Consider the following 25,549-nt stretch of genomic DNA (forward strand, 5'->3'; position numbering starts at 1 on the left):
TGTATTAAGTTTTCATTTCTGTGTTCATCCTCTTTTGTTCAGTCCCCTAGTAACTGTCACAAGTGGCGTTCATCCTACGTTCAGTCCCGTAGTGACAATCACACAAGTGCAGGCATCTTTCTGGTGAAATGATTTCTTCTCCTTTGGGTAGATGCCCAGTGATGGGATTCCTGGAATGAATGGTAGTGCTATGAAAAATCTCCAAACTGCTTTCCACAGGGGCCGAACTAATTTGCATTCCCACCAATAGTGTATAAGCACTCCCTTTTGTCTGCAACTTCACCAGCATCTCTTATTTTTTGACCTTTTAATAGACTGGTGTGAGGTGGTAACTCATCATGGTTTTGGTTTGCATTTCTCTGATGATTAGTGACATTAAGCACTTTTTCATACATTGTCACTTGTATGTCTTGTTTTGAGAAATGTCTGTTCATGTCCTTGGGTACAAGCACTTAGAAGGAGCATCTTCTGGGGATGGGGGAGTGTGCAGGGGCAAGACAGGAAAGGAAGACATTGCAGAAAACAACACATGTCACTCTGACTTCCATTCTAGAGTCATCTGTGCTGTGCTCCCCAGCTCTCACTTTCTCCCAAAGCCATCCACCAACCCCAACCAAAGACAAGCAGAGCCAGAAGCCTTTGCTTTCACATTTAATCCAAGGAAAAGAAAAAACCCATCAGTGAGAAAACTCAAGAACTGGATGGCTGAGGGAGGGGACAGAGGAAGGGCACTGGGGCTGGGACTGAACATGGACAGTGGATGGTAGGGTCCTCACTCTCTTGAGGTCCCTCAAATACAAGAGTCCACAATGGCAGGGAGGGAGAAGAGTCACAGAGCTAATGTCATGGGCACACACACCTGTTCCAACCCAGCCCCAGCCCTGTCCCAGGTGAGCCAAGGACTGACAGCCTCCGCTTCCACTTGATAGGTACCTGGGAGGGCTGTGGAGTGGTGCTCAGGCAGGGGAGGTAGGAGGCTGTTCAGAGAGGAAGGACTGAGAAGAGACAGGAGGGAAGGGTTCCACGCCTGTCACTAGCAGTGAAGGTGCCATGAGGGCCAGGTACCCAACCCATTTCCATCACAGATGATGGTCATTTGGACCAAGGGGGCAAACAAATCTTCCCCTGCCTCTACCCTTAAGTCCCCCAGGAAAGGTAGAAACTGGCAAGTGACCCCATAGCCTCAAGTCAGCAGAAAAACACCCCATTTCCTTCCCACTCCCTTAGGCTGAGGGTGATGCAAGGGACAGATGAACCAGGATGAAAGGACACTGATCAAGGGCAAAGAGGAGCAGGAAGATGAGTGCGTAGTATATGCAGAGGCACACCAACAGATGGGGGCAGGCCTGGCCTTTCCACCCCATGTGTATACTCTATGCAAATGCAAATGAGATTCCTAGTATAAGAAATATATTCTAACATTTGTAATAAATATTCTGTTTATTCTCCTTCCCCTTCCCTAGGAAATGGGCACACAGTGGTTCAGGGGCCAGCTTTGGCTGACGCTGCAGAGAAGACTAGTTAGACACTTGGAAGAACTGGGAGGCACAGGGGTTTGGACTCGGGGTGCCCCAGGTTGTCCCCTCTGAGGACAGGCTCACCCCGGAAGGAATGCAGAGAACAATGAAGGATGAGATGCCCAAATACATCTAGGACAGCATTCTTTCTTAAAGGGAGTCTCCTATTTTACAAAACTGCCCTCCCCAAGTGACGGCAGGGGGGCATTTAGGGTAGAGGGACAATAGGACAAGGGAGAAAACATCAGGAAAGGACCAGGGCTTCGGAGTCTGGGATCACGGTATTATAAGAAATGAGGGCTGATGGGGAACCCCCAGAAAGGGGCCCCAAAGAGTGACCTCCAAAACAAAACAATCCTTTGCTTCCTCCCCAAACTAAACCTGACACACACACACACACACGTGCACACACACACACACACATACATATACACACACCCCAGTGCCAGAGGCACAGACAGGCGCCAAGCATGCACATGGAACCACAGGCTGTGCAGACTACAGTGTAAATGGCGCCCCCTGGAGTTGTGTGTGAGGAACCTCCTGGTGGGCAACTGTCCTTCAAGCCCAGGCTCCCAAGGTCCCTTCTGCACTCCTCCTCAGCCCCTCCAACCCGGCAGCCCTGACGCAAGTGGGTTACCTAGACCTGGCTAGAGAAAAAAACAAAATGGACCAAGGTCAAGGACACAGAACCCAGACCTGTGCCTGCTGTGGGCCATGGAGAGCTTGGGGCTCTTCAGTTGATAGCAGCAGGTTGTCACAGGGCTCAGCCCTCCATCCCGCGCCTACCTGGGCTGAGCCCACTGGCCCCTGCCAGCCTGGCCCTGTGGGGAGCAGGGCTGACCTGTCAGGACACATTGGAAAAATCTGGAAAAACTTCGGCAGTGAGAAGCTGTGGGTGAGGGAGGGACCGAACAGCATCTGCCCTGTGACCCTGCCCCTTTCCGAGGGAGCTGGGAGCTACAGTGCTCTGCAGCTGTGGCCACTGGCTCTCACTCTGACTCCTCCAGCCTTCAAGATGGCACCAGGCTGGCACCACCACCCAGGCCTGTCTGGCTGCCAGTAGGACATGCATTCCCCTGGCCACATGGAAACAGCCCAAGGCCTGCTCCTGTGACACAGGGGTGAGAGGTGGAAGGAGTCCAGGAATGGGGTGGGTGTGGCCAGTCCAGAGGAGAACTGGTGACTGGGGAGGGGTGGCAGGGGGCAGTGTACCTACTGACCATGTGGTCCCAAAGCAGCTTTTATCTTCTCTGTACTGACCATTATGGAGGTGACTCTGACACATTCCTGGGCATGGCTTGGCCCTCAGAGATATCTGGTGGCCAATGGGCATTGGGAGTGGGCAGCACCTGGGCACAGGGTACCCCATGAATGCCCACCTCCCTGGCAGTGCACGCCTCTGTGCTGAAGCCAGACTTAGGGGCTGCTGGGAGCTATTACCCAAGGAGAGCCAGATATAGGGGCTAAGGATTGTGGCAGGGGGTCACAGGTCAGGAATGGGATGGATTCAGGTTCTGGGTTTCAATACAGAGTGGGCCGAGGACCAGGTGAACAGGCTCAGTATACCCAGCTGACAGGCACCCACTGGGGCTCTGTCCGTAGCTTCTCCATGGCCGCCTGGAGCTCGCGGAAGGTCCTCTCCAGATTGCTATTGACCAGGCAGAGGTCAAAGTAGTGCCCGTAGCCCCTCTGGATGCGGCTGCTCTCCTCTACTGTCCGTCTCAGGTCTGCCTCCTGCCCAGGCACAAAGGGACCTCCCTACAGTCAGTTCCCACAACTCACCCCCACTGTCAGAAGGAGCTACAGCTCCCCCACTCCCCCTCCCCAAAGCCCAACTCTGGTGTGGACTCCCTGGCTAGGGAGTGAGGGGCCCCTCTCTGTTTGTCTCAAAGTGGCTCACCATCAACCACAAACAGATGATGAGTGAAAGGGAGAAAATAAGCTTTAGTAACTGCCAATCACACCCCTAAATGCTTTGCATGCCACATAATCTTCACTACAGCTTTGCAAAGTAGGATTAATTCTTCCCCATTTATAACAGAGAAAATTAAGGTATAAAACGGTCACACAGACAGTCAGTGGCTAAACAGGGTCTGCCTGACTCTCAAGTCAGTGCTCCCTCAAGTCTGACTAGGCTGCCTTATCTATGCAGCATGACAGGCTGGTACCAGGGCAATCCACAAGTACCCAGGACAACCCCACCCTCGACCCAGTGGAAGCTGGCTGGGCAGGGGTGGGGAAGGGTACTTGACAACTGACTTAAATAAGCTGAAGCTAGCTATATCCCAGCAGCTCCGGTTGGCCACACCTTTTGCCAAGGAGGAGGTGCCCAGAATGGGAATCAGGCAAGGGTCCAGAGCTCCTAAGGGGGTCACTGGCAGAAGCGTGCCAGCCTAGACAGCCTCTTCTGGGCCCCAGCCATGCTAGAGGGTGGGGTTGTCCTGGGTACTTGTGGATTGCCCTGGTACCAGCCTGTCATGCTGCATAGATAAGGCAGCCTAGTCAGACTTGAGGGAGCACTGACTTGAGAGTCAGGCAGACCCTGTTTAGCCACTGACTGACTGTGTGACCTTTTTGTACCTTTTGTACCCAGGGCCTGAGTGCAGCAGCACCAGGCATGGCCAGCAGAGGGACCCCTGCGCTCAGAGCTCTGCAAACCCTCCACATCCTGGGAAGGCGCAGCAAGACACAGGGAGGAAGGAGGAAGGGGCTGGAGTCCCGCAATGCTGGCGTGAAGCCTCTCCTCCAGGCACCGCCTGCTCTCTTACACTGACTCACCCCTCCAGCCAGCCTTCCCGCCTCTGGCTTTCTCCTACCTTTCAGCTTTCCCCCAGCTATAAGGAACCCAAGCTCACCTGGCCCACCTCCTGCCCACCTCTTCCACTGGCCCTCTGGAACTCTCTCTGGCCAGCATTCTGTCCCTGCAGAGTGGGCTGAGCTGGGGGCCTGGAGTCAGAAGCACATGTGTCCCAGGCTAGCTGTGTGCCTGGCTCACTCTGAGACTTTGGACTTCCTCTCTCAGACCTCCCGTTCCACATCTGTGCAGTCGGGGACCACGTCCTGCCTCACCGATAACTGGAGCGGGCCCCGTCCCTCCCCAACACCACCTCCTTCTCTCTGTCAGCTCAGGCCTGTCCCCCACCACCCTAGGCAGCCATTGGACGCCTCCCCCACACCTCAGAGCCCTCACCGTGAGCTGCTTGGTGGACACTCCACTCTCCAGTGCGGCCCTGTTCATGGCCCGCAGGGTTTCGAAGTCTGGGGCCTCGATGAACACCACATAAGGGACAAACTCGGCCGTTCGTAGCACCTTCACCGCCTGCAGAAGGAGAAGGTAGGGTAGGGAGCATATCCCCATGTCTGTCCTGGGAACCAGAGAAAGGCTGTGAGGGTGACTGGGGTTGGGGTGGGCACTTGGGAGTGGGTGGAAAAGGGTGCCTAGGGGTCTGGGACATGAGTTCTGGGACAAATGACAAATAGCTGGCAGGTGGCTGGGGTGACTGGAGGAGACCAGAGGAGGAGTGGGGGCTCTGGAAGGCTGAGAAAGGTTCCAGGTAGGCTGGGTTTCAAGCAGTAGTTGAGGGCAGAGGGGGTACATGGGTGTGCTCAGGTGACAGGTACCTGGAACTATGGGGGAGCACCGAGGCAGCAGAGAGGACATTGGGCAGGCTGGGAAGGAGCAGAGTGGCAGTACCTGGGGGTTGACATCCAGCACGCACACCTTCCCGGCAGCGACCACGCCCCGGATGGAGTCAATACGTGTGCCATACAGGTTGCCCTCGTATTCGCCATGTTCCAGGTAGCGCCCAGCACGGATGTCAGCCTCCATCTCCCCACGGGACACAAAGCTGTAACCCTGACCTTCCCGCTCTGAGTCTTTGGGCCGCCGGGAGGTGTCTAGGGGAATGGGGGTAGGTTGGGCCGAATGGGCACGGGCAGGTCACAGTGCCTCAGATACATATACGCACACTTACCCAAGCCCCCATTTCCCAGCCTTGGGGGTGCAGTCTGCCCCTCATCTTGCCAGCACTGCTGCCTTTGCACACACCTGCCCCCCACCCTCCCCACTGGCACACACAGAGACATGAGGTGGTAACCCTGGTCTAACCCAGAGCCCACAGACGAGAGGCTGAGGTACAGAAAGGGCAATGTACAGCCCAAAGCCACACAGCAAGAGCCAAGCAGACCAGGGCAGTGCTCTTAGTCCTGCCTCTGGCAGCCAGGAGCTTCCACCACCCCCGCTGGTTCTGCCACTAAGAAGCCCTGTCTTCCACAAGGCTACACATGCACAGCTCATAGCCTGTTTCACCCGGGTGCACAGCTGGGCACTCACTTTCTTCACGGCTTTTAGCAAGTGAAACAAGAGAAGGAAAGGGGACGCCAGCCCAGCCCACTAGGCCACCTGTTGGCAGGACACCTCCCTCATCCTTCCTGAGCCTGAAGTTCCCCTACCTACCCACAGAGGGCATGCACCCCAACCCGTACACCCAAAGGTACCACCTGACCTGGCGCCCATGAAGATGCCCATTCGGTAGGCTCAGCCCTGGCCCCCAGGGGAGCCCCTGCTCCCTGTCCCCGACTAGGGCCCAGCTCCCACTCACAGGGCACCGTGGTGCCATAGCGATCTGGATCCCACATGATGAGCTTGTTCTTCAGGCTGCGCCGTCCCACGCCCTGAGCCCCAATCAGCACCAGGGTTTTCCGGCGGAACGGGGGCATGCGGGCCACCTCCTCATAAATGAGCAGCTCATGACGGTCAAACTCTGGACACAGGGAGATGGCGCTGCTCACCAGGCTGCATGGTGAGGGAGGGGCGGAGCTCTCAGGGAGGCTGAGGGCAAGAGGGCTTGGAACAGGGGAGCAAGGGGGAGTCGGGCAGGGCCTAGGGACATGGCTGGCAGCATCTGAGCCAGGCACACATCTTCATGGGTGATGCGTGGGGACAGGGAAAGGCAAGCCATCTTGGAGGAAGACAAAGGAGTGGACACTCTGATACCCACCTGCATTCTTGGTGGTCAAATACATCATTCGCTTCTTTTTCTTTCCTGAAAGGCTGCCGCATAGGGTCCCTGGCCATAGGGAGATGGGTGAGTGAGGCAGACAGGGCCCTGTCGGATCCCAGATGGGAGATGTGGGTAGGGGGGACCTCCTACCTGAGTTTGGTGTCAGCTCCAGGTCCCTCTTGACAAATGCTTTCCGCTTCTCCTCCAGCAGCTGGCTGGGGATGAGCCCAGCACTGCCCCCTTCAACATGGCATGCCTGAAACGGACATGAGACCAAGATCTGCCTGAGCAAGAGGACCCCTCCCTGTGCCCTTGCCCTCCCACGCACCACACCTGGAGAGATGCAGGGGTGCCCGGGGCTCACCTGCCACCAGTTGGCATCGTCCTGGTTTACGATCTGAAGCAAGTCCCCGGCGCTGAAGCGCAGGCCTGCTTCCTTGCAGGGGATGAGGCTGTCTCGGGCCGGGTCATAGTCAAAGTGACATTTCACAAATACCTGGGCCCAGGAATCAGCAAAGGGTCAGGGGAAGGGGCAGTAGAAGGCTGCAGGTGGAGGTCTACCCCTTGCCCCCTCTTTTCACAAAGACACAAGGGGAAATGGAACTGTCCCCCTGCAGCAGTGATGCCTCCAGGCCCGCCCATGTGCCTCCCTGGTGCCAACCTCCCTTCACATCTAGTACTACAGGATTCAGATCTTAGGACCAAGGATGTGGGACCACCAAGTAGGGGACAGGACCCTGGCACCTAATCCTGGATCCCTCCCTCCACTCACCCTCTACCCTTGGAGAAGGGCTCTGGCAGAGGGCGAGAGAGCCAATAGGAGAGGTAGACAGAGCAGCCAGACCCCCAGAATCCACCAACTAGGAGACAGTTGTCCAGGACATACAACGCCACCCGCCCTGCGCATGCGCACAAACATGTGACGAACACTGACCACGGTGCAGGCACTGTCTCATACACTCTGGTACCCCAGGCTGTGGCTGCATGCATAATGCCGGCCAATGCGGAGCACGTGCAGGCGCAGCAGAGGCAGAGGCCTGTCAGCAGCTGCAGTCAGCTGCCCCTGGGCTACAGGTCCCACCCTCATCTCCCCTGGAGGAAACCAGTAGGAGAGGAGGGCCTCAGTGAGACTTGCAACCCTGACAGCCAGGAGGCTCGGCCATCCCTCGGGCCTTCTGCTGAGTGAAGGGCTGGTGGAGGGGCCCACCTGGCGGGGCAGATGGGGCTCCTGGTAGCTGGGCAGGATCTTGAGGATGACACTGCCACTGGCATTGCGCAGGAGCTCCTGCAGTGCACGGGGGTCACTGCCCACTGGCTGCCCGTTCACCTCCTTGATGATGTCACCCACATGCAGCAGGCCTTGCTGAGCCACCATGCCCCCATGCAGAATGCGTGCGATCACCAGCTCGCCGCCCTCCACGCGGAACGTTACACCCTGGAGGTCAGAGGGAGAGTGTAAGATGAGGCCCAGATTGCTCCAAGTCAGAATCTTCAAATACTCTCCTAATAGCACCTCCATTCCTGTCCCCACCCACCCACCCCCGCACTCACAAAGTCCTCCTCCATCCTTCTGCCTAAATTCTTCACTTAGAGCAGGTACTAATGGCGGGGGGAAGTGGGCAGACTGGAGAGGTGCGGACACAGGTGATTGTGCAGTGTCTATGGTCTCCTGGGTCTTCATGGGCCCTTCTCTGCACAAAGTTGGCCCCATCTTCATCTTCAGACCACGCTTGGCCTTTTTTGTCCCCTCATTGGTTATTCTCAATCCCCCACCCTCACCAGCCCCGCCTCTGGCCCTGCCCAGTCCTCACCAGATGTTCTCCGGCTGTCTTTCGGATGCCCACCATGGGCACGGCGTCGGGAGGTACAGGCTGGTTGCTGAATGTAGGGTCCAGGCCAGGGCTGGGGGTGGTGTCTCATAAGTCTTTGAGGCCACAGAGTCATGCGTCTCCAGGAGGGACTAGGAGGTGGTGGGAAAAGAAGGGACAATGGGGCAGTGCCCTGGCTCTCTTCCCATCCCAGCTCCAACTTCCTGCCGGCTCCTCCAACAGCAGCATGCCCCGGTCCACCCGCCTCCTGCTCCCTCACCCCAGCCCCAGCGGCCAGGAACCTGGAAGTGGGGCTCCTGGAGGATGTGGGCCAGCTCGGCAGCACTGCTGCTCTGCTCAGCCAGCTGTGCCAGGTCCCGCAGGATCTCCTGCACCAGCTCCAGGTTGTTGTCTCTCACGGCCTCCAGTTTTGTCTCCTCCAGCCTCTCATGGGCCTGGGGGTGGAAGCAGAACAGGTGCAGCTAGGAACTTCCCCAGGAGCCCTGAGACACCAAGCAGGGTCCTCCTCAGCCCCCAGGCATTTTCCCCATCCCACCCCCAGCCCCCAGCTTCAGCTCCTCACTCACTGACACACAATAATACCCACACGTGCACATTCTTTCCTTGCTGTCTCCTTTCTTCCCCAAATGACTAGGACCTACTTTAGGGAAGGAAGAAGAAACCAAGGACAAACTTTCCTAACCATCCCCTTGCCACAGAGGGTCATTAGAAGTTACCAAATTGTCCCCAGCTGCCAGGACCCTATATGCATTGGCATTCAAAAATAGCTTCTTAGGAGATAGAGACCATCCTGGCTAACACCATGAAACCCCGTCTCTACTAAAAGATACAAAAAACTAGCCGGGCGTGGTGGCGGGCACCTGTAGTCCCAGCTACTCAGGAGGCTAAGGCAGGAGAATGGTGTGAACCCGGGGGGCAGAGCTTGCAGTGAGCTGGGATCGCGCCACTGCACTCCAGCCTGGGCGACAGAGTGAGACTCCGTCTCAACAACAACAACAAAAAAAATAGCTTCTTCCACCGGACATCATGGTTGGGTGGGGTCTTGAAGACCCTGAAGCCCCGGATGAGGAAGTTAGGGAGGTGGAATAACTTTCCCACGGTCACTAGGACTTGAACTTGCATCTCCAGGCTCTCAACTCAGTGTTCCCAGTGAATGAGGGGACACGAAATCAGCACATGGTGCCAGGAGCAGGCCCCCGCACCTATTTGTCACTCTGCTGGCTCCGGGGTTCCATACCAAGGTGCGCTGAAAACGGAAAAGGAATCCTTCGCCAGTGACCAGCCCAGTGGGGAGTGTTAGGTTAGGTGGGTCAGGAAGAAAGGAATTCCATTTCAAGAGTATATATGAAGACCTTTTTTTCCCCTCTGAATCTTTGAAAGATCATTGCAGACAACACAAGCCACTTTATCCCAAAGTATTTCAGCATGCATTTCATAGGAACAAAGACATTCTGCTGCATAAACCACAATACCATTATCACCTGCAAGAAATTTCACATTGATTCATTAATATATTATGTAAGACAGTCCATATTCAAATGTCTACTCTTGTCCCAAAAGTATCCTTTAAAGTTCTATTTTTTTCTGATTCAGGATCCAGTTGATGATCATATGTTGTATTTGGTTGACACGTCTTTTTATTCTCCTCTAATCTAGAACAGATCCCAGTAACTTTTAGACTTTCAGGACATTTGTTGTTTCGTTTTGTTTTTCTGTTTCTGTTTTTGTTTTGTAGGGACAGGGTCTCACTACGTTGCCTAGGCTGGTCTCAGACTCTGGGCTTCAAGCGATCCTCCCGCCTCAGGCTCCCAAAGCCTGGGATTACAGGTGTGAGCCACTGCACCCAGCTTAGACATTTTTAGACTCCAGGCCAGTAGTTTTTAGGATGCTCTAGCACTAGATTTAGTTGATTGTTTCCTCATGATTAGACTTACGTTAATCTTTTTGACAAGAGTTCTACGTAGGTGATCTTGCGTCTTTGTGTCTTTCTCATACTTTGAGACTATTCCCCCAAAATCCTTCACCAATGGATTCAGCGTCAATTTATGATCCTTGCCTAAATGAATTATTATACTGGACATTGCAAAATAGTGATTACCTAATTCCCATCATTCCTTCTACATTTATTGGTATTCTACTATAAGAATGAGCTTTTCAGCCAGGCACAGTGGGTCACGCCTGGAATCCCTGCACTTTGGGAGGCCAAGGCGGGTGGATCACCTGAGGTCAGGAGTTTGCAAAACAGCCTGGCCAACATGGTGAAACCCCGTTTCTACTACAAATACAAAAAATTAGCCGGGGGTATTGCTGGGCACCTGTAATCCCAGCTACTCAGGAGGCTGAGGCAGGAGAATCGCTTGAACCTGGGAGGCGGAGGTTGCAATGAGCCGAGATCGTGCCATTGCACTCCAGCCTGGGCAACAAGAGCAAAATTCTGTCTCCAAAAAAAAAAAAAAAAAAAAAAAAAAGAATGAGCTCTTCTTTTCTCTCTACCACCCTACTCCTCATTCTCTCCTTCTCTCTCTCATGATATCACTACGAATTTTTTTTTTATTTCATGTGTTCTAATCCATTACGATCACTATCTTCATTGACACAGTTTATCCCAAATTTGTCCAGTGGGAGCCCCATTCACACCTCTGTCCTGCTGACATGTTCCCATCAGTCCTTGAGCATCTCCTTCCCTTCTGGCACAGGCTCATTTGATATGTTCCCTACCCCAGGTCTGGAATCAGCAATTCTCCAAGGAACCCTGATTTCTTTTAGCAGGGGATAGTATTTAGAAACCAAGATGTGGGCACTCAGTACCCATTGTTTCTGGGCATCATTTCTTTGGCAGTCATTAGTAGATACTGATGGCTCCAAATCAAATCAAACTCTAAAGGATTTTTCTCATCTTCCCCCATTCCATATTTGTGTCTCCCTTCTCCTTCAGTGAGAACTTATTTCCCAATAACATCAATATATTTACTTATTTGTTCTGTCCTTCAATATTCAAAGCAGTTTCAGAATTGCTATACAACTGCTACTACCTATCACAAATCTATTAAGTAAAAATCAGCAGGGATGGGTAGTAGGGGCCTAAGGGATAAAAGACTACACACTGGGTACGGTGTACACTGCTTGGGTGATGGGTGCATCAAAATCTCAGAAATCACCACAAAAGGCCAAGCAAGGTGGCTTGTAATCCCAGTACTTTGCGAAGCCGAGGTAGGAGGATCACCTGAGGTCAGAAGTTCGAGACCAGCCTGACCAACATGGTAAAACCCCATCTCTACCAAAAATACAAAATTAGCCAGACATGGTGGCACATGCCTGTAATCCCAGCTACTCAGGAGGCTGAGGCACAAGAATCACTTGGACCTGGGAGGCAAAGGTTGCAGGGAGCTGAGATTGTGCCACTGCACTCCAGCCTGGGCAACAGAGCAAGACACTGTTTCTAAATAAATAAATAAATAAATAAATAAATAAATTGCCCTTTCTTACATAAAACATAGTACACTGTATATACCATTTGACACCCTTTTGTTTATTTAACTGGTTTGGTTTGTTTTCTGGCTTTTTATTTTTATTTATTTATTTATTTTTTTGAGATGGAGTCTCGCTCTGTCGCCCGGGCTGGAGTGCAGTGACCGGATCTCAGCTCACTGCAAGCTCCGCCTCCCGGGTTTATGCTATTCTCCTGCCTCAGCCTCCCGAGTAGCTGGGACTACAGGCGCCCGCCACCTCGCCCGGCTAGTTTTTTTAAATATTTTTTTAGTAGAGATGGGGTTTCACCGTATTAGCCAGGATGGTCTCGATCTCCTGACCTCGTGATCCGCCCATCTCGGCCTCCCAAAGTGCTGGGATTACAGGCTTGAGCCACCGCACCCGGCCCTGGCTTTTTATTTAAAAATATGCCATAGAAATCACTCCATGAAACTGCATGGAGATCTTCCTTTATTATTATTTTTAGTTTGTTTGAGACAGAGTCTTGCTTTGTCACCCAGGATGGAGTGCAGTGTCATGGTCTCAGCTCACTGCATCCTCTGCCTCCCGGGTTGGGATTACAGGCGTGAACCACCGTGCCCATCTTATTATTTTAATTACTGCATTTGACTCCATTGCATGACTGGATTCCTGTAATTTATTCAACCAGTCTTCATGGGTATTTAGGTTGTTTCTAATACTTTGCTATTGCAAATAATGTTGCAGTAAATGACTCTGGCATAGTATTCTATATCTGTGGAGAAGATCTTCCATGTAAATTCCTAGAAGTCTTGCTGGGTCAAGTAATAAATACATACGTAATTTTATTAGGTATTGACAAATTCCCCTCCATGGGACTTGGGCCAGTTTGCTCTCCTGCTAGCACTGTATGAGGCATATTCTTGAAGCTCACCACCAGAGTGTTGATCAAACATTTGCATGTCTGCCAATCACATGGAGGAGAAATGATCTCTCAGTGGGGCTTACTTTGCATTTTGCTTATTATGAGTGAAGTCAAACATCTCTCCATATGTTTAAGAGCCATCTGTATATACTTTTCTGTGAACTGTCTACTCATGTCTTTCCCAATTTGTCTGTCAGGTCTTGGTTTTTATTCTTTTCCCTATTTTAAAAAATGTTTTCTCTCTATTGGGAAAATTAGTCCTTTGTGATATCTCTTGCAAATCACTTCCCCCAGTTTGCCACTTGTCTTTTGACTCCGCTTGTGGTGTTTTCGCATGCAAAAAAAAAAAACATTTAGGTCAGGTGCAGTGGTTCACAGCTGCAATCCCAGCACTTTGGGAGGTCGAGGAGGGAGGACTGCTTGAACCCAGGAGTTCAAGACCAGCCTGGGTAAGATAACAAGCCCCTGTTGCTATAAAATATTTTTAAAATGCACCTGAGCATTTTTAATGCTCATTTTAATGCATGGTGGCATGTCCTGAGGTCCCTGCTACTCTTACTTGGGAGGCTGAGGTGGAAGGATCACTTGAACCCAGGAGATTGAGGCTGCAGTGAGCACTGTTTGCACCACTGCACTCCAGCCTGAGTGACAGAGCAAGACCTTGGCTCAAAAAAAATTTGTTTTTAATGTGGGTGAATGTAATAATCTTTCATGCATCTGAATTTTGAGGCATAGTTTTTTGTTTTCTTGTTTTGTTTTGTTTTAAGGGAGGGCTTTTCCCATATACAGAGCCTTGTTTTCTTCTAGGATGTGTATGATTTATATTTGCACATAGAGATCTCTGATCTGCTTGGAGTTTATTCTGATATATGATGTGAGGAATAAATATACTATGATATCTTTCAAAATTACTATCCAGATGTTCTAATACCATTTATTAAAAATTCATGGCTGGGCACAATGGCTCATACCTGTAATCCCAGCACTTTGGGAGGCCAAGGCAGGAGGATCACTGGAGCCCAGGAGTTCAAGACAGTAAGAACCCATCTCTATTTTTAAAATTTGTTTAATTTAAAAAATTCACAAGAAAACTATTGTTTGATTTTTTAGGTGTAAGAATAGTAGTATAACTTTTTAAAAGAATCCTTTTCAGTAGAGTCCAGTAGTTTATATACACAATGAAACACTTGCAGATGCAATCTATTACGGCTGAGATGTACTCCAAAACAATGGAGGAGAGAGGGAAGTGGATGAAGGTATGGATGAAATAAGATTATGCATGACTTGTTAAATATTGAAGTGGGGTGCTAGGTGATAGAGGTTCAGGATATATTTTTAAATTTTTTCATAATAGAACATTTGTTTAGCCATGAGATGGTGAGATTTGAATAGCACCTCACAGGACTGCTGTGAGAATTTGGTGAGATGGAAACAGTGCCTGGCACACCACACAGCAGGTGCTCAATAAAGGTTAGATCCTTTCTGCTTTTTTCTTCCCCAAACAGGCCAGGGAACAGCACCCCACGTGGCCCCATGGCCTCCTAAACCATCCTCTGCCAGGTGGGCAGCATTTTAGACTGACACCCACAACCTACTGAGAAAACAGACAACTAATGGGGCAAAGGAGTAGCATTTGGGGACAGGAAAAAGCCCCAGAGGGTTGGTCTTCCACAGAGCCCTATGTGATTTTCAGTCATTTAGCTGGGCCCAGCCCATGGAGCCCCAGAGTGAGGGAGGCATCCCAGCTCTGGTTCTATTAGCCTGTGCCTTGGACAATGTTGGGAATCAAAGCCCGAACAACTGAGTGTCAAGAATAGACAAAGGCACACAGGCAGCAACAATCTCACCATGGCAACCCTTGCATGGCTCTTTTGGGTTCACAGGAGCCAGCTCTGGCACAAGTGTCCTGATGTGAGCATTAGAGAGGTCGCTCATTTTGACTTTAGCACCGTCTGGTCCATGGATGGAGGACAAGTTTTCCGAGGAGATGTGTTTGATCAAGGGGGAAGCCAGGGTGCCTCCTAAGCTGCTTACCTCTTATCTTTGACTTAATGACATCCCTACCATGGGCTAATCCATTCCTCCTCCTGTGGCCACTCCTGGATATTTTATACCCACAGATATGAAAGCACAGCTCTCCAAGCTCGACCTCACAGCCCTGAGGAAACTTTAAACATTTAATCATTCAAATACAAAACCAACACCTCAGTGGGCTGAACTAAACAAATAATTTTTTTTTTTTTTAGACGGAGTCTCACTCTGTACCCCAAATTGGAGTGCAGTGGCACAATCTTGGCTCACTGCAACCTCCGCTTACCAGGCTCAAGCAATTCTGGTGCTTCAGTCTCCTGAGTAGCTGGGACTACAGGTACATGCCACCACCCCCAGCTAAATTTTTATATTTTAGTAGAGACGGGGTTTCACCATGTTGCCCAGGATGGTCACAAACTCCTGAGCTCAGGCAATCTGCCTGTGTCGGCCTCCCAAAGTGCTGGGATTACAGGCATGAGCCACCACACCTGGCCTAAATTAGATTTTTTAAATGATATAACAAGGATCTAAGAAAACCCACCACCCAAACTAAAAAACAAAGCTCTTGACAATATCCTACATCTAATCACATGCCCTACTCACCCCTCCCACTTGCAGAAAGCACCATCCTTTTTTTTTTTTTTTTTTTTTTTTTTTTTTTTTTGAGACGGAGTTTTGCTCGTTGCCCAGGCTGGAGTGCAATGATGCAATCTCGGCTCACTGCAACCTCCGCTTCCCGGGTTCAAGCGATTCTCCTGCCTCAGCCTCTCGAGTAGCTGGGATTACAGCATGCGCCAACACACCCATCTAATTTTGTATTTTTAGTAGAGATGGGGTTTCTCCATGTTGGTCAGGCTGGCCTTGAACTCCTGACCTCAGGTGATTCACCCAGCTCAGCTTCCCAAAGTGCTGGGATTACAGGTGTGAGCCACTACACCCAGCTGAAAGCACCATCTTGATTTAGTGTGTTTGTCATTCCTTGGCTTCCCAATTAAAGAGTTTTAATGTGTCTGTATGTATTCCACATACTTCTGAAATGAATATACTTAATAAAAAGGGAATAGTGTCTGTCCAAATGCATATTCTATGACATAAAAAAAGGGGGGAATCATGATTTTATCCATCCCTGGGGCCTGATTTTTTTTCACTTAATATTATTAAGTGAACAATTATTTCCCTTACTACTTTTTTACTGACTATTATTTTGCTAAGACTTATTCTTCTTTTTCATGTTAGGTGACACATCGCCCAGAACTAGAAGAGTGATTTGAATTTCTGTGGTAGCCATTCATTTCATTCTGCTCTGAAAATCATCCTCAGCAAAGCAGGGGCTCAAGCTCATGATAGACCAGAAGCTTGGGTGGGAGACACAGCTAGCTCATGTGGAGCCAGCCTGCATTCTGCTCTGTTTGCTCCCAATCCAGAGCCGTAGCAGGCTGCAGATGCAACATTACACAGTCATTTCAATGAAAAGTTTTCCCTCTGCCCTCTACTCCAACCCCCCTGATCATGGTAAAAGACAGGGAATTCCTATTTGAAGCCCTGGTTCATAATTAAATAGTGAAATAAAAAGCTGAAAGATGTCCCGGAGAGTAGTGTGTCAGAAAGTAAAGGAACTCTTTAATGTGAGTTTGACAGATGTGACTTGCTTTAGCCAATGGACCATTATCAAATGTGAGCAGAGGCTTAGAAAGTGCTTGTGACTAAGGGCTTGTCCTTCCTTGCTTGTGAGACACCATGTGAAGGTGGCTGAGGATGAGAGACCAGATGGAAAGGGGCCTGGCCATCCCAGACATTGCAGTTTTCCCAGCTAAGACACCAGATATGTGAGTGAGGCCATCCTGGACCACCCAGCCCAGCTAAGCAAGCCCAGACCAGGAGAACCACCCAACCAACCCACAAAATCAGGGGAATTAAATCACAGTTGTTTTAAGCCACTACACAGCAAGATGGTTTGTAACACAGCAAAAGCAAACTGATACACTGGCCTCACCACTACACCCTCTGCTTGTCATGTCCCCTTGTCAGAGCCCCTATATTAGTGACCTCCCTAGACCTCTATTCTTCTAGGGCCATGTCTTGCTTTCCCAGCTCTTCCACCCTAGCCTCCCCACAGAAAAAGAGGCCTCCCTGTGAACTCCAGTCTAAAGCTAAGATTATAACAACTCTTTCTGACTCAAAAAAGCACTTCTGGCCGGGCATGGTGGCTCATGCCTGTAATCCGTGCACTTTGGGAGGCCAAGGCAGGCAGATCATCTGAGGTCAGGAGTTTGAGGCCAGCCTGGCCAACATGGTGAAATCCTGTCTCTACTAAAAATACACAAATTAGCTGGGGATGGTGGGCCTGTAATCCCAGTTACTCGGGAGGCTGAGGCAGGAGAATCGCTTGAACCTGGGAAGCAGAGGTTGCAGTGAGACGAGATTATGCCATTACACTCCAGGCTGGGCAACAGAGCAAGACTCTGTCTCAAAAAAAAAAAAAAAAAAAAAAAAAAAAGTACTTCCACTTCCATAACCTCATTCTCCCCACTTCTCAAAAGAAATAACTAAGCTGGGCATGGTGGCTCATGCCTGTAATCCTAGCACTTTGGGAAGCCAAGGTGGGAGGATCACTTGAGCTCAGGAGTTCAACACCAGCCTGGGCAACAGAGTGAGACCTCATCTTTCTTTTAAAATAGAAAAGCATAAATAATGAATTTTTAAAAAATTCCTCCATAAGAAATAACAAGTTCAGAGAGGTTGACAGATATACAAAACTCACAAAGCCAGTCAGTGGAATCTTCTGACTCCAAGCCCTGTGTTCTTTCTTCTTCATCTCACATGAATTAGCTTACATCAGCCTTCACATGCCTCTCAGCTAGCAGATGTCCCCATTAGTAACAATTTTTCTGAATTTCTGAATGTTCCCTGCCTTGGATTCTTCACCTTGACCTTGTCTGCAGCTGGAACATGTGCTACCGGATCCATGTCAGCCCTCCCAGATGCCAGCCACCTGCCAGGGCCTCCACCTGCTGTGTGCAGTCAACCGCCTAGACTTCTGATCTCTCTGCCAGACTTGACTTCCCTTAGGGCCTTTAACCCTCCGGATTTGTACCCTCAGGCCCTGCCCCTCCCTGGTCCCAGATCTACCCAGCCTGGACCCTCCCACACTGCCTGCCACATCCCCAGAGAGAGTCAAGCCCAGCTCCACGGAGTAAGGGAGGGAGGCCAACAGCTACCACATGTGGCTCCAATCTGATTTCATTCCTCTGGATTTCTGGGCCACTTCACCAAGTTTTTGCAGTTGGATATTTGATCACAGTGCTTTGTCTATTAGGTTAGAAATTTGTCTGTGTACACAAAATCATTAAAATTGGTGAGAAGGAGGAAGTAGGTCCCATTGTCCAATGCAGGGAGCTCTGAGAGACACTGTCTTTGATGAGAGGAATGGCAAATTTACATTGTAAAGGATCACCTATACAAGGACAGAAGAAATGTATGGCTTTTTTTTCAGCGAGCTCAGGTTGGCTCCTTTACGGAGATTCACTTCCTGTTTGTTTCACAACCACAGGGAGAGAGAAGTCACTGGATTGCCTTAGCCCATTAGTCTCGTTTTGGGGGTCTCAGAGGGGAAGAAATGTCCATAATCTCTTCTATTGTGCTCTATGAATCCGGAACCATACCAGAAATTTCTTGGAAAAAATCCTGACCAACTTCTCCCCAGAAATGTTTCTAGAGAAGGGAGTTTACTTACAATGTGACATAGCACAATGGTTCATTCTCAGTTAGGCTTTACTGTGAGGTCCCAGGACTGGGGCATTGTGGGGTCCAGTGAAAGGAAGACAGACTTGGGCTTCATCAGGAAAACAAACTATCTGGCAGTTCACTGCCATAACCCCAGCACTGTGCCTGGTATGTGGCAAGTGCAAAATAGGTATTCGTTGGATGAATGGATGGATGGATGGATGGACGGATGGATGGATGGATGAGTGAATGACATAGCCAGCCAGCAAACTCATCATTAGAGAGCTGTCGAGCAGACTGTCAAGTGGACTGGACCAGAGCATAATGCTATCAAGGGGGATCCTGCTTTGAAGGGTATTGTCGAGAGGGCTGTCTGACTCTGAGACTCTGCCATCCCAAAGCAAAGTCTCACTGTCTCACTGTGGAGACAATAGCTAAAGTACCCAGAGGTGATGTGGTCTCATAAACCCAACTCTGAAATCCACTTTGGAAAGTTACAGATGTTGAAGTTCAAAACTGCACATATTCATCAATTTCATTGCCAAGTGTCCATTCTAGAGACACCCTCACATGCGTGCAGAAGCAGATGGATATAAGGATGTTCACTGCAGCACTGTTTTTCAGAGAGGAAAATCAGCAGTGACATACACATCTCTTGGGGGGAACCAATAAACAAACAGCTCTATTCATATATTAGAATAGGGGTCCCCAACCTCCAGGCCACGGACCAGTACTGGTCCGTGGCCTGCTAGGAACTAGGCGAACAGCAGGAGGTGAGCAAGCATTACTGCCTGAGCTCCACCTCCTGTCAGATCAGTGGTGGCATTAGAGTCTCATGGGGCGCCAACCCTACTGTGAACTGCACGTGCCAGGGATCTAGGTTGTGTGCTCCTTATGAGAGTCTAACGAATGCCTGATGATCTGAGTGGAAACAGCTGCATCCCAAAACCACCCCCCTCACCCTGATCTGTGGAAAAATTGTCTTCCACAAAACTGGTTGCCTGGTGCCAAAAAGTTTGGGAACTGCTGTATAAGAACACCACACAACAATTCAAATGAATCTCCCTATCTCTATCTATACTTAGGTCGACAGCTGTACTACTTGTATGAAATAGAAATCTCAAAAACAGAAGCACCTTACACTATCATTTCATTTATATAAATTTTTAAAGCACACATAATGGCCGGGCATGGTGGCTCACACCTGTAATCCCAGCACTTTGGGAGACTGAGGCAGGAGAATTATGAGGTCAGGAGTTCGAGACCAGCCTGGCCAATATGGTGAAACCCTGTCTCTACTAAAAAAAATACAAAAATGGCCGGGTACGGTGGCTCACGCCTAAAATCCCAGCACTTTGGGAGGCCGTGGCAGGCAGATCACGAGGTCAAGATATCAAGACCATCCTGGCCAACATGGTGAAACCCCCATCTCTACTAAAAATACAAAAATTAGCTGGGTGTTGTGGTAGCACGTGCCTGTAGTCCTAGCTACTCGGGAGGCTGAGGCAGGAGAATCACTTGAACCCAGGAGGGTAGAGGTTGCAGTGAGCTGTGATCGTGCCACTGTACTCCAGCCTGGTGACAGAGTGAGACTCTGTCTCAAAAAAAAAAAAAAAAAAAAAAATAGCCAGGCATGGTGGCACGTGCCTGTAGTCCCAGCTACTTGGGAGGCTGAGGCAGAAAAATCGCTTGAACCTGGGAGGCGGAGGTTGCAGTGAGCCAAGATTGCACCACTGCACTCTAGCCTGGGCAACAGAGTGAGACTCCAGAAAAAAAAAAAAAAAAAGCACACCTAACAAAGGTTAGAACCAGGCATGGTGGCTCATGCCTATAATCCCAGTGCTTTCAGAGGCTGGGAGGATCACTTGAGGCCAGGAGTTTGAGACTAGCCTGGACAACACAGCAAGATCCTGCCTCTACAAAAAAATTTAAAAATTAGCCAGGCATAGTGGTACATATTTGTAGTCCCAGTTACTCAGGAGGCTAAGGCAGGAGGATCATTTGAGCCCAGGAGTTCCAGGCTGCAGTGAGCTATAATTGTTTCACTGTAGAACAGGGGTCCACTGTACTCCAACCTGGGAGATGGTATAAGACCCTGTCTTAAAAAAAAAAAAAAATCACACCAAGGTATATTGTTTACAGCTAAACACATATGCAGGCAAGATAAGCCAACATTCAGTGAAATGACATCAATCTCTAGCCAGTGGTTACCTGTGGGAAGGGAATGCAGTGAAAATGAAGAAGGGGAGAGGCATTAACTGTGTCAAACTTTTTATTTCTTTTTTTTTTTTTTTTTTTTTTTTTTTTTTTTTTTTTTTTTTTGAGACAGTGTCTCACTCTGTCACCCAGGCTGGAGTGCAGTGGCGTGATCATGGCTCACTGCAGCCTTGACCTACCCAGCTCAAGCAATTCTCCCCGCTCAGCCTCTTGAGTAGTTGGGACTACAGTTGAATGCTACCATGCTTGGCTAATTTTATTTTTTTTTTATAGAGACAAGTTTTCACCACGTTAATCAGGCTGGTCTTGAATTCCTGAGCTCAAGTGATCCACCCACCATGGTCTTCCAAAGTGCTGGGACTAAAGCTGTAAGCCACACCATGCCGTGTGCCTCATACTTTTTATTTCTTAAGAAATGCCAAGAGTCAAAACAAACATTATTAACATTTTGGAGATGGGTACTCAGGAGTTTATTATGTTATTTTTTATACTCTTTTGTATTTATTCATTCAACAAATACTCAGTGAGCACCTACTATGTGTCAGGCATTTTGTAGGCTCTGGGGATATAGCGGTGAATCAAAAAGACAAACGTTCCTGCCTTCATGGAACATCTCTATGTTTGAAATGTGTATAATTCCTTGTATTTATTTATTTATTTATTTATTTATTTATTTATTTATTTTTGAGACAGAGTCTCGCTCTGTCGCCCAGGCTGGAATGCAGTGGCTGGATTTCAGCTCACTGCAAGCTCCACCTCCCAGGTTTACGCCATTCTCCTGCCTCAGCCTCCTGGGTAGCTGGGACTACAGGCGCCGCCACCTCGCCCAGCTAGTTTTTGTATCCTAATCCCAGCAGCCATGGGCACCATCCCCACCTCCCCTCCTCAGGAGAGGGGGCATCCTTCCACACTCCCCCGGGCAGGATCCCAGGTGCCTTGCTGTCCCCTAGCCCTCACTGCCAAACACCAAGTTCCACCAGTTTACCCTAAGGTCTGGGACCACACCTCCAGTTCAGGCTCTCAGCATCTTATACTCAACCCACTAAAGAGCCACTCACTGGCCTCTCCAACTCCAGATATAACTCCCCAACAGTTCTCCATGTGGCTGCCTAAAACACCCACATTTGGCCATCACATCCCTGCTTAATACCATAAAGCCTGCCAAGTGCGGTGGCTTACGCCTGTAATCCCAGCACTTTGGGAGGCCAAGGCAGGCAGATCACCTGAGGTCAGGAATTCAAGACCAGCCTGACTAACATGGAGAAACCCCATCTCTACTAAAACTACAAAATTAGCTGGGCATGGTGGCACATGCCTGTAATCCCAGCTATTCAGGAGGCTGAGGCAGAAAAATCACTTGAACTCAGGAGGTGGAGGTTGCAGTGAGTCAAGATCATGCCATTGTACTCCAGTCTGCACAACAAGAGCAAAATTCTTTCTCAAAACAAAACAAAAACACATAAAGCCTCCCTGATACTCATGACACTCACAGAAGGACACCAAGCACCCACACACAGCCCCCAATCTTTGCACAGCTCGCATTGTCTCACACTTGAGGCTCAGCCTCACACCAGCACTTCCAATCCCCTGCACACTCCTGACTTTTTTCTTTTTTCTTTTTTTTTTTTTTTGAGACGGAGTCTCGCTCTGTCGCCCAGGCTGGAGTGCAGTGGCCTGATCTGGGCTCACTGCAAGCTCCGCCTCCCGGGTTCATGCCATTCTCCTGCCTCAGCCTCCCGAGTAGCTGGGACTACAGGCGCCCACCACTTCGCCTGGCTAGTTTTTTGTATTTTTTAGTAGAGACGGGGTTTCACCATGTTAGCCAGGATGGTCTCGATCTCCTGACCTCGTGATCCGCCCGTCTCGGTCTCCCAAAGTGCTGGGGTTACAGGCTTGAGCCACCGCGCCCAGCCACTCCTGACTTTTTCTTACCTCTGTGCTTCTGCTCAAGCTCTTCTGTGGCCCAGAATGCCCTCCTCCTCTTCCTCATTCTTCCACTCAGCTCAAGTGGTCCTTCCTCCAGGAAGGCCGCCTTGCCCACCCCAGGCTGGGTTAGGCACCTGTACTTTACGCTCCCAAAATGCCTAGTGTATCCACCTCTATCACTGTCATTACCAAATTGTCCTATTATTTTCTCTTTTAGTGAACCTCTCCCCTACCTGATACATAGCAGGTGACCTTAGAAAGACATGCACACAAAATGCCCAAAGGCAGAAGGACAGGCAAGATGAATTCTAGAGATTCTCCAATATGTGCATGCTGGCCCACACCAATCACACACTCCACAAGCTGGCGGTCACCAAACATCCACCCACGCACTCACCAGACAGGTGCCGGGGCACCCCCCTCTACCTGCAGCCACTCAGGTCATCACCTGGGCATGATTTTCTTCTACAATCCCCTTCAGGGGGGCCTCTTGTGCCACATGCCCCATTCCCAGGGCCCTCTGTAGCTAATACCCCATCCCCTACTGTGCCTCCCCAGGCACAGTGCCCTTGTGCCCACCTCCCTGGAGCACTGTACCTTGGCCAGGGATCTTACTATGGGACTTTCCATAATGCCTCGAAGGAAGATCAGGTCCAGCTCTGCAGCCCCCGTGGCATTCGGGAGGGATCCCAAGTTGTCCAGGACTTGCTGCATGGCTGGGGGAAGGTATGGGCAGTGAGATACACAGGTACCAGCTGGGTACAGAAGACTAAACACACCACAATACCTGCCACTCCACCACCCCCATGTCCCACAGAAGACAGCCCCTCCCTGACAACATTCCCCTCCCTGCCCAGCACAGGCACCCCAGGCCCTTGAATGCCTGGGACAGAGGTCCTTGAGGAAGGGGACAGTTTCCTTGGCCTGTTCTCTCCACCCTACATAACGCCAGCCTGAGCAGGTGGGAGGCTCCAGGCAGCTAGAAGAGACTCTGAGGTGGGGGGAAGGGAGAAAGGGAAGCAGGTGTCAGGTTCCAGGTCCTGCCCTGCACCAGAAAACCATAAGCTGTTGGGTGGATCACTTGAGGTCAGGAGTTCGAGACCAGCCTGGGCAACAAGGCAAAACCCCATCTCTATTAAAAATACCAAAATTAGCCAGGCATAGTGGTGTAGGTCTGTAATTCTAGCTACTCAGGAGGCTGAGGCAGAGATTGCAGTGAGCTGAGATCACGCCACTGCACTCCAACCTGGGTGGCAGAGCAAGACTGTCTCTGGCTGGGAGCAGTGGCTCATGCCTGTAATCCCAGCACTTTGGGACAACGAGGTGGGTGGATCACGAGGTCAGGAGATCGAGACCATCCAGACCAACACAGTGAAACCCCGTCTCTACTAAAAATACAAAAAAATTAGCCGGGCATGGTGGCGGGCGCCTGTAGTCCCAGCTACTCGGGAGGCTGAGGCAGGAGAATGGCGTGAACCTGGAGGCGGAGCTTGCAGTGAGCCAAGATTGCACCATTGCACTCCAGCCTGGGCGACAGAGTGAGACTCTGTCTTGAAAAACAAACAAACAAATAAATAAAATAAAATTAAAAAATAAGACTGTCTTAAAAAAAAAGAAAGAAAAAGGAAAGAAAATCACAAGTTCCTCACTCAATCTCTAGATGGGCTGAAGCCCAGGACTCAGCACCTGCACCTGGCAGGCTTAAGGATGAGACAGACAGTACTTGGAGCAAGTCCCTGAGTACAGGCCCAGAGTCAAGCAGGCAGCCACACAGGAGCCAGGGCCTGCAGAGCCTCTAGTCTAAGCACCACTAATTCAGTGTGACATTGTACAAGTCACTGTCCCTCACTGGCCTCAGTCTTTCCTGTTTGTAAAATGGATGGGTTGGGCTAGATGATGACTACAGACCCTTCAGCTCTGAGTGGCAATGATCTATAACTGAGAAACTAACATGGATGATAGGAAGTCAAAGCCTGAGGCCTGGAACGCTGGCAGGAGCTAGGGAAACAGGCACTGGAGGCCTGGAATGACTGTGGGCACCCAAGGCCAAGGTCACACCAAGTCATCACAGGGATAAGCAAACTCTCAGCCCGGAATGGGACCATAACAGAGGACATGATAATACCTGCAGCTGGGCCGCAACAATGCCCCTGAGATCTGAGGTGGGGCTGCCTTCACTCACTGGCAGAGATGGGAGTTCCAGGCTGTGGCAAGTTCCGGGGAAAGGAAGTGAGAAGCAGAATGTGACCAGCTGGGGGGCAGAGATGGGCAAGGGATATCATTACTCTGCCACCATGCCACCTAGCCTACATCTGCATAACAGAACCCAAGCCGTGGGAGGACGGGGGGAGGATGCACCCCTGGCACCTCTCAATGCTCTTGTCAGTGCTCCCCTCTCCAGGAAGGAACAGGAGTGGAGAGGAGGAGGCACTAGAACTGGAGCTGTCAGAGATGGTTCAGGGACTCCTGGACTCCCATATCCTTCCTCCTCCTGCTCCCTGCCTTCTCCAGAAAAAAAAGTCCAAGCTTGCCCTTCAGGACCCCTCTTGCCCAGGCCGGGGCTTGGCATTGGTCAGAGACCTGCAAAAGTCCCCAGTGGGCTCTGAAAGAGGCCAGGGCAGAGACCCTTCCCTCCCAGCCAGGGTATGCCAGATTCCCTCCGTCAGTTATCCAGGGGAGGACTGAGCCAAGGGAGTTGGCCGCCCTCTGCCCAGGACAGCTCTCCTGAAGGTGCCCTCAGATGACCTCTCCCAGGCCACCCTCCCCAGATGCCCCGACTCTGCTGGAGGAAGGTAGGCTAAGGGGGCCAGCTGCCCCACCCCCATCTGGCCCACCCTTCCCTACCTTCCCTTCTGGAGCTCCGCTTCCTCAGAAAGACCCCAGGGATATACCCTCCAAGGAGACCCCGCTGCCTGGGCTGCCTGCCAT

The 25,549-nt window shown here is 50.5% G+C and overlaps 1 protein-coding gene across 1 annotated transcript; it reads right to left on the reverse strand.

Moving 5' to 3' along the window:
• Positions 1–636: 636 nt before the first annotated feature.
• LOC115892039 (MAGUK p55 subfamily member 2-like) lies at positions 637–25,549 on the reverse strand. Its single transcript, XM_030924252.1, is given in 14 exon segments — positions 637–3,254; positions 4,711–4,839; positions 5,215–5,417; positions 6,122–6,283; positions 6,521–6,589; positions 6,674–6,779; positions 6,888–7,019; positions 7,731–7,958; positions 8,335–8,426; positions 8,429–8,483; positions 8,634–8,786; positions 23,219–23,337; positions 25,452–25,494; positions 25,496–25,549. Coding segments are annotated over 14 exon segments (1,722 nt in total). The 3' UTR covers positions 637–3,077.

Source organism: Rhinopithecus roxellana, chromosome 19, assembly GCF_007565055.1.
Source record: "Rhinopithecus roxellana isolate Shanxi Qingling chromosome 19, ASM756505v1, whole genome shotgun sequence".
Classification (NCBI taxonomy): domain Eukaryota; kingdom Metazoa; phylum Chordata; class Mammalia; order Primates; family Cercopithecidae; genus Rhinopithecus; species Rhinopithecus roxellana.